General features: G+C 42.0%; 1 protein-coding gene across 3 annotated transcripts in view; it reads right to left on the minus strand.

Moving 5' to 3' along the window:
• Positions 1-9,967, minus strand: part of DRAM1 (DNA damage regulated autophagy modulator 1) — a 51,292-nt gene extending 41,325 nt beyond the window's left edge. For all 3 annotated transcript variants that reach the window (XR_013337126.1, XR_013337125.1, XM_077772267.1), the window contains exon 1: positions 9,837-9,967. Coding sequence is in view for 1 of the 3 variants with exons in the window: in XM_077772267.1 (XP_077628393.1) it covers positions 9,837-9,967 (131 nt within the window). In the remaining 2 variants the exon portion in view is untranslated. The remainder of the gene's footprint in view (positions 1-9,836) is intronic.
• Between the last annotated feature and the right edge of the window lie 3 nt (positions 9,968-9,970).

A 9,970-nucleotide genomic window follows, 5' to 3' on the forward strand; every position in this document is an offset into this window, starting at 1 on the left:
AAAGAACTTCCTACTTATAAATGCAAACAATTTGCTCTCTTCTCACCCCACCCACATGCAAATTGTTCCCTTTTCTATTAACTGTTCATCCTTTTTGTTCACAACAATTTTTTTTTTCATTGTTAAGTATCTCTTAATGGTTGGGAATGGTGCCAGGTGATTAGGATACAAAGATGAAAACATAACTCACTAACCTTCAAGAAGTTTATCATCTAACAAAAATTTCAAGGATACATTGATTTAATACAGAGTTGCTGATTGCATTCAACCTAACCGGCTATTTTGTAGGCATGGTGAATATAGTGACAAATAAAACAGAAAAAGCCCCTCCTTCATGGAACTTACATTCTGTGGAGGGCAATAAAAACAGTCTAGGGTGGGAGTGTCTAGGGGGCTCAGTGGGTTGAGTACCCCACTCTTGATTTTGGCTCAGGTCATGATCTCAGGGTTGTGGGACCAAGCCCTGTGTCAGCTCTGTGCTGAGCATGGAGCCTGCTTAAGATTCTCTCTCTCTCTCTCTCTCTCTCTGCCCCTCTCCCCAACTCTCACACTTCCTCTCTCTCTCCCTAAAAAATAAATAAGGGGGGGCAACTGGGTCACATATTTGGCTAAGCGTCCGACTTTGGCTAAGGTCATGATCTCACAGTTTGAGCCCTGCATGGGGCTCTGTGCTGACAGCTCAGAGCATGGAGCCTGCTTCGGATTCTGTGTCTCCCTCTCTCTCAGACCCTCCTCTGCTTGTTCTCTGTCTCTCTCTCAAAAATACATAAACATTAAAAAAAAACTTCTAAAATCGGGGCACCTGGATGGCTCAGCCGGTTAAGCATCTGACTCTTGACCTGGCTTAGGTTATGATCTCATGGTTCACGAGCTTGAGCCCCAAAACTGGGTTTGTGGGGGGCAGCACAGAGCCTCTTGGGATTGTCTCCCTCTCTTTCTGCCCATCCCCCACTTTCTATCTCTCTCTCAAAATAAATGAAAATAAACTTAAAAAAATAGGTTACATCTGTTTAAGAAAATGTGTAGGGTGATGAATGCTGTGAAGAAAAAGGAAAGCTAGATAAGAAAACCAAGAGAGAGTGCTGTTCTGCCTCCTTGAGACAGGGTAATCTGGGAAGGCTACTTGAACAGAGATCTGGATGAAGTGGAATATTTGGGCCAGGAAATTTACAAGCAGAGGAACAGTAAAGTCAGAGACCTTAAGGTGGCAATTTGTCAGGAGCTGCAAGGAAATGGGTGTGGCTGGAGGAGAGTGAGCAAGAGCATATGTGTGCATATTGGGGAGGGCATCATGGAGAGCCCTGGGGTCATGGTTAGGACTCTATTATTCTAAGATGATGGGAAGCTGTTGAGAGCTAAGCGCAGGGAAGTGATATGAAGTTGATTGATGTTTTAAAGGACGTTGTGAAAAGGCTGTAGAGAGGCAAGCATGGACCAAGGAGACCGTTAGGAAGCAATTTCAGTAGTTTGTCAAGAGATGACAGTGGCTCAGACCAGGGTGATAATGAAACCAGAGGTGATAAGAGATCAGATTTGGGAAGTTTTCTAAGAGGAGTCTTTAAAAAACTACCCATGCTTGTATTACAGCTGCTAATATTACATAAGAAATTTTAAAATTAACATTTCCTCAGCACTCACACTCAGCCAGGCACATCTTATTTGGTCTTCACAACTTCATAAGGAAATACTTATCTCCAACTTAAAGATAAGTCTTAGAAAAGTGATTCACTCAAGGTCGCATGAATAGTGCCTGGGAAAGCCAAGCCATGCATCTAAATCTGTCTCATTTCTTTAAATGTTTTTTAGATTTATTTATTTTTGAGAGAGAGACAGAGAGAGAGAGAGTGGGGGAGGGGCAGTGAGAGAGGGAGAGAGAGAATCCCAAGCAGGCTCTGCACTGTCAGCATGGAGCCCAATGTAGGGCTCAAACCCATAAACTGTGAGATCATGATGTGAACTGAAACCAATAGTTGGATGCTTACCCGGCTGAGCCACCCAGCCGCCCCTAGAGCTGTCTAATTTCAATGGGCACAACTTAGGAACTCTGCTCTGCTATCTTATGTTAGAGAGAGAGGAGATGGCACACGTGCCTGCACACGAATAGGAGAGGGGCAGAGAGAGGGAGAGAGAGCATCTTAAGCAGACTCTGTGCTGTCAGTGCAGAGCCTGACACAGGGTTTGATCTCACAACTGTGAGATCATAACCTGAGCCAAAATCAAGAGTCAGATGCTCAATTGATGAGCTACCCAGGAGCCCCGCTTACGTTTCTTTTAATGAAAACCGTCATTTCCAAATGAGTTTACAGTGATGCATATCTACAGCCAGGTTTGCATCAACCATTTCTTCTGGAGCCTTTGGTAAGTCATCCTTGGCATGCGCTACGTCTACCATGCATATACTTAATGAACTGAAATGCAATTATTGTCAGGTAAAGAGGACTGTTGAGTAGAACACTATTTTTTAAGTTGAAATTGAGACCTTATACGTTGTCAGCTTTGCAGTTATCAGACTTCTGAGCAGTACTTAACTGCCTTTTTAGAAGTAGGAAAAACAAGAGAAACATTCACAATTTTATTTTTCAATGAAAAAAAGAATTTTATGTAAGAAAAGAACAATGCAAAACTTAAAAAGAGGAGAAATTACATATATTTATAGTGGATTCAGAAGCAGAACAATACTGCATCCATTACCTCAATTAATTTTTGAGCTGTGAAAGTTTGGGATCTTCACTGTTTTATTATGCTTTTCTTAGGATTAACTAAGTTGGGTAATGCTGTTTTTGAAGAAAATGTGAAACTATAAATTATCATTTCTCAGGATACTTTTCTAGCTAAAAGTTTTCAATGGCAAGCCTGCCTTTTCATCCTCATGATACCATGGCTTAGAGATACTATGAAATAATGATCACCCCACCGTAAAGAATGAAGTATCATTAACATCATGTCAGAATATGTGCCTTTATATACATACACCTAATTATTTGATTATTTATTATCCCGGCCCCCATTGTTTTGGTTGAAATGAAAGCAAAAGTCACCATTGCTTGAAATGCAATGTAGTTAATAATCAAAAAACTTGGTTTAGGCAAAAAGTCATCAAGAATTATGTGGGTAAAAAAATTATGTGGATACATACACACCACAAGCATATAAATGTACACACATTTATTTGTCTACCTGTTGACATAGGCCAAGGCTGTTACGGGAGTACCAGTCCACTGTGTGTCTTCCTGGCATATAAACCACATCTACTATGAATCTTTGCATTTCTAGTTTTGCTCTCTTTAAAGTGGAAGGAAATCTTAGAGATACTTTTGAAGCCATTTGAGTGCACAATCCTTCTAAGTTTTTTCTAATCGCTTTTTGTCAATCTTTACATTAGTCATAAACACTACTAAACAGACTGTAATTTTTTGGCAACTTATGTCTTTTGAATCTTTCCAAAGCATTCAATAGACTTTTCTTAAAAATTAGTTTTATTTTTGTATTCACAGGCCAACAGTTTATATAGGTTGAGTTAAATCACACAATTACAATAAAAAAAAAATACAGCTGACGAAAACACACTTGGGAACAAATACAGCTGGTATTGAATAAGCATACAAAGAAACAGGTAAGAAAAAAGAGCAAGCTTAAAAAATAAACTAAGATTTCTTTGTAAAAAAAAAAAAAAAGAAAAAAAAGAAAAAAGAGCAAGCAGCCCAGAGAGTGGCCAGCGCTGGGAAAGACTTTCAGGGACCACTGGTTTCTGGTCAGTGTATTTTTTCAGAGAATGAGCTGATCAATTAATCCAGCAAATTGATTGAGGCTGGTTAAGAAAACTTCTACTATAGGGGCTCCTGGCTGGCTCAGCGGATAGAGCATGCAACTCTCGATCTTACGGTTGTGAGTTCCAGCCCCTTGCTGCATGTAGAGATTACCTACATAAATAAAACTCAAAATTAAATTTAATTTTAAAAAAACTTCTGCTATAATCACAAATAAACCTACTACTTATACAATTAGCCCTCCACAAAATGTCCCTTCCTACTTAACCCTAGCATCTAACCAGACCACTGTGGACTGGTACCTTGATAATACTAATAATAGCACTTACAGAGAACTTTTGTTCTTGGGCCAGGGTGTTAATAAGTTCTAAGTGAGTTCACATGTTAATTTATGAGGGAGGTGCTATTATTAACCCAGAGAAAAGCAGAGGGAATTCAAGTAACCTAGCCAAGATCCGATAGCTGGGGCACATGGTGGAGTTATACTCTAACCAAAGTTGCCTGCTCCAAAATTGTTCTGCCTGGGTGGCTCAGTCGGTTAGGCATCCAACTTCAGCTCAGGTCTTGATCTCACAGTTCGTGGGTTTGAGCCCCACGTCGGGCTCTGTTCTAGCTAGCTCAGAGCCTGGAGCTTGCTTTGGATTCTGTATCTCCCTCTCTCTCTCTGACCCTCCCCTGCTCTCTCTCTCTCAGAAATAAATTTTTTTTTAATTTTTTTAAAAAATTATAAAAAAACAAAATTGTTCCCTTACCCACCACCCTGTGCTCCCTTCTCAGTATGATTATCAAAGCTCGTAACGTAACTATTCAACAGTATAAGCCAAACTACACTTGGAAATCCTGTAAAACATACAGAATTTCATGAACTTGACAGAAATGGTGTTGGAGGGGTGCCTGGGTGGCTCAGTTGGTTGAGCATCCAACTTCGGCTCAGGTCATGATCTCATGGTTCCTGGGTTCGAGCCTCGTGATGGGCTCTGTGCTGACAGCTAGCTCAGAGCTTGGAGTCTGTCCTCAGATTCTGTGTCTCCCTCTGTCTCTGGCCCTCCCCTTCTCATGCTGTCTCTCTCTCTCTCTCTCTCTCTCTCTCTCAAAAATAAATAAAACATTTAAAAAAAATTAAAAAAAAAAAGAAATGGTGTTGGAGAACAGCTAGAATGGCAGCCCAAGTTAATGAACAGTGAGCACTGACAGAATCCCTTCACAATTGAAGAGAAGCTGACAAGGTTAACAGGCACCACTAAAGCAGACCCATCTGGTATAAATTATCTTAGTGTTCAACCAATATTTAGTAAGCACCTACTACACATCCAACACTGTCATACATGGTAGGGAAGCAACAATGAACAAACTCTAAATCTCTACCCTCATGAAACTTACATTTTGTGTGAAAAACACACTAATCAAGATCAATTTCCTTACACACAGATTAAGAATGGTCATTGGAAAAAAAAAGAATGGTCGTTGGGGAAACTGAAGTCATAAAACATCTCTACAAACATTTCTTCATATCTCCCTTCAAAAGACAAAACTGAAATTAAGGACTTTATATCAAACAATCATAAAACTGTCTTGGAAAAAAGTATATATCCTTCACTTAAAAAGTCCACACCTGAATCATTTTAAGATTTTTATTGTAAGAATTTTGTCTTTTCATTTTGTTTTGTTATTACAAGATGTTTTCATTACAATGAACATTATAGAACTAACACCTAATTGTGATTATAACCTGAATTTTGTGATTGCTAACCAAGTGAAAGATAAAATAATTTCCCTAATTTTTAGATTCATTTTTGTAGTTAAACACCCAACCTCTTTTACTTTTTTATTATGCCATTTTGGTCTCTCTTAATTCTAGGTGACCCAGTTTTCTGCCACCAACCACTGAGCAGGTTTGTAGTCATGAGGAGGAACAATGGGAGTGGCCAAAGGCCACAATCTACTCAGCAAACAGTACTTGAACAAAAAATTAGGTTAATAAAACGCAACCAGGATGCAGAACTGGTAAGACTTTGAAAATAAAGAGCTACGGAATACTCTGGAAGCATGAAACACAGACCAAAGAAAAAGAGATAAAAGAGAATGGCTTTGGGCGGCACCTGGGAGTTTCAGTGCTTAAGCATCTGACTCTTGAGATCAGTTCAGGTCGTGATCTCTTGGTCATGAAACTGAGCCGTGAGTCGGGCTTCACACTGAGCATGGAGCCTGCTTGGGATTCCCTCCCTCTCTTTCTCTGCTCCTCCCCTGCTTGTCCTCTCTCTCTCTATATATATATAAATAAATAAACATTTTAAACAAATAAATAAATTAAAGTGGCTTATCAGCTGGAAGGAGTTGATATGTAAAGTTGATTCAAGGTAGCCTTCGAGATTTAGTCACAGAGGGAATATAAGAAACGATAACAAATTAAGCATGATTGTGCTCAAGAATGTGTGTGTGGCCTTGTAAAAATTTAAACTAATCCTCTGAGGTTGACTTTGACTTGTCCTCAGTTTTTATATCTTTGCATTAATGGATTCATAATACAGAAACATTGGACCATGCTATTCCAGCTTGTTAAATGTAGTGATTGTTTGAATTGCATCTTTCTAATTCAATTTTTGGTAGGAAACCAAGCCATGTGGCTAAAGAATAAATACATAGAATAAGGCATGCCAGGTATGGACATGTTCTGTTTGGGAGACTGGGTAAAGGACACATGGGATCTTTCTGTACCACTGTTTTATTAGTGCATGGAAATCTCCACTTATCTCAAAATAAGAGGATTCATTTTAAAAAGGGTGATGCAACGTCTTATTCCCACTCTCTTTTCCACCTGCTAAATTCTCACTGACCATGACTTCCCCCCTTGATCATACAAAAATGGCTTTTATTCACTTCTTTATACAAGCAAATACAAGTATACACTATTATTCCCTCCACCTTCTATCTTTCCTCACCCCCCACCCCACTAATGGAAGCATATTTTGCCCTCCATCTTGCTTTTTTCCATGTAACAATGTATTGGAGATTTTGCCTACCAATGTATTAATTTAAAACAGTATTATAGGGTGCCTAGGTGGCTCAGTCAGTTAAGCGTCTGACTTTGGCTTAGGTCATGATCTCACAGCTCAGGTCATGATCTCACAGTTCATGAGTTCAAGCCCCATGTTGGGCTCTGTGCTGACAGCTCCAAGCCTGGAGCCTGCTTCGATTCTGTGTCTCCCTCTCTCTCTCTGCCTCCCCTGTTCAAGCTCTGTCTCTCTCTCTCAAAAATAAATAAGCATTAAAGAAAAAAAAAGTATTCTATAGAGAGAGAGAGAGCTTTCCTTTACGGTATTCTTTGGATAAACCATATTTATTTAGCCAGTCCTCTCTGATGGAAATCTGCATTGCTTCATCCTTTTGTTATTAAAAGCAATGCTATAAGTACCCTTGCAGATATATTTTTGTCATTTTGATAGATGCCAAGTCCCTCCATAGAGACCAAATCTATTTACATTCCCACTAGCAACGTGTGAAAGCCTGTTTCCCCAAAGTCTCACCAGTATCAGTATCAATGTTATCAAACATTTAGGTTTCTGCCAATCCAATGATGAAAATTGGCATCAGTGAGGTTCAATTTGAATTTTTATCCCATTCATGAGGCTGAGGATCCTTCCGTATGTCTAAGAGCTATTTGCTCATTTACCCAATATGCTGAAGAATAACAGTGTTACAAGAAGATATGTGATAAGAAAGTGGAGTTTGAATGTCATATTAGAAAGAAGTCCTCCCAGAATTATGGTTCTTATTTAAAATGCAATGGCTCTTAAAATGTTCAATGTTGTTAAGAAATGCCAGAAGGTCATGAGGAGGTGATAACGCCTGACATGCTCAAGAAACAGGAAGGTGGGCCAGTGCGGCTGGAGGGAAGTGGAGGGAGTGAAGGTAAGGCAAAACCCAAGACATGGACAGTAGAGATGAGTTATAGGAGATAAGGTCAAACACTGCCGGGGCCAAATGGATAAATCTGGCGTTATTCCCATCACTTCTTCATCTTAATCTAAATCTTGCCTTTGCCTCAATGACTTAAGTTTTCTAGGAGAGACAGAGATGATCTAATGCTCTAGCTGCTCAAGTAGACAGAGAGAGCAGAAAACCTCAGCACCCCCCAACCCAGCACACATGGACAAGCAATACATGTGTTTGTTGTTTATAGGCCGATGGCTCCTGGCAACAAGGTGACCATCTCCAGCCTTCTTCTCCTTTAAACCTGCTTTTCTGAAAGGCTTCCTCTCCCTGTTAAATTTAACACTTACTCTTTGGACTGTCTGTGATTTGAGCATCTCACAAGTAGTTGGCCTTGTCAGCTCATTTCCCCATTTCTGAATGTCTTCCATTTCTTTTTTTCTTTTTAATATTTTTAATGTTTATTTAATTTTGAGAGAGAGAGAGAGATGGGGAGGGGGGAGAGACAGAGAGGGACATACAGCAGCTGAAGCAGGCTGTCAGCTGTCAGCACAGACCCTGACATAAGGTTCAAACCCACGAACCGGCGAGATCATGACCTGAGCTGAAGGCAGCCGCCCAACCGACTGAGCCACTCAGGTCCCCCTAAATGTCTTCCATTTCAAGTTCACCTTGGGGTGCTATGGTTCACAATTACATCAGACATCTCCACAAAGACTCAAGCTCTGCCTCTCACCCCTTCTGTTCCTGTCCTGATTCAGGACAAACAAGGCTACTATTTTCTCAATAAAAAGCCTTGTAAGGAGAGGAAACTCTTCCCTTTTATAGGAGCCCAAGAGGCTCTATCCCACTTCAGAATCAAGAGACTGGACAATGCCATGTGGGACTGAGACGAGCTGTGAGAAACCAAGTCCAGGTTTCTGCTGGGTGCAAGGCCTGATGGGAAAGTCTCTTTGATGCATGGAACACTTCTTGAGTGGGCAAAACCACCATTAACGGCAGATTTGCTTCTCTGCACTACTCACCACATTGCTCTCTTGTTTGCTTCAAACTCTAGTCTCCTCTTGCCTCACCTTCTTCGTTTCCCCTTCCTGGCCCACAAAACTTACAGAACCTTGCTCCCCACGCAGCAAGGCTGCAGGAGGGAGAGGCCCTACAATCACTATAATCATAAAGTGGTAACAAACCTTGGTTGTCACCAACTTTACTATTCCCTCACCAACCAATGCAGGATAAAGAGGATTCTTCTAATGTTTAAGGAATGCCCATTGCCATGGGCTAGCCACAGAGATGGGAGCCATTTGAAAAGGATCACGACGTCCTGGACACCGATGAAGCAACCCTCAGGAAAAGTAGACGCCAAAACTCTCTCTCTCTCTCTCACACACACACACACACACACACACACACACACCAAACGACAACAACAAAATGGTATAATGGCAACACAAAAGATGTCATAAGCTGCTGATAATTTGAGGGCTTTGACTTTGGGGGTGCGGTATCCAGGGGGATCTTGGGCAGCTCCATCCAGGAACGCTTAAGCCCGACTCCCAAAGCCTCGGAAGTGACAAAGTGTTGCTTTTGGCATGGGGCAGACTTGGGCCTGAATTCCACTTCCACCATTTCTAACTGTGACATCAGTGTCACATTGATGATGTTTCAACATCTGCTTAAACTTGGTTTCCTTGCATGAAAAATAAGCCGGACATCCATCACGAAGATGCTGGGAAGCGGAAGTGAAATCTGTGCGCTTTTTAGCACACACCTGGATCTACCTCTCACACGCTCAACAAATGGCGTCCATCAGGACCCATTCTTATTTCAATACGGCCCGAGAGGCATCTTCCAGGGATTCTGTCCCACAGTTCGTCTGAAGTTCTACCGTCTGTTCTGGGCCCCTCCCGACGCCACCCTGTTCAGTGCTCAGGGTCAAGTCAGACCCGCTGGGCTGTGTACCCGCTGCCTCCCTACCGGTCCCGGCCGCCAGGAGCGCGCTACCCCCGTCGTCAGACACGGGTCTGTCCCTGGGATGCCCCCCGCTGGGTCGCGACCCTTCCCTCCACAGCGACAACGCTGCCCTCTGCCCCGCGGCGCCCCTGCCCGGCCCCCGACCCCCGCCGCTCAGCCCGGCCTCACCTGATGTAGGGGAGAAAGGGGTTGACATGCCCCGAGAGCACCGCGACCACGTAGGAGATGATGAAGGCGGCGGACGACCAGGTCACCAGAAGAAAGGGCACGAAGGCCATTCCCCTCAGGAAGCACAGCATCGC

This window comes from Crocuta crocuta, unplaced genomic scaffold (assembly GCF_008692635.1).
Source record: "Crocuta crocuta isolate KB4526 unplaced genomic scaffold, BGI_CrCroc_1.0 scaffold216, whole genome shotgun sequence".
In the NCBI taxonomy this organism is placed as follows: Eukaryota; Metazoa; Chordata; class Mammalia; order Carnivora; family Hyaenidae; genus Crocuta; species Crocuta crocuta.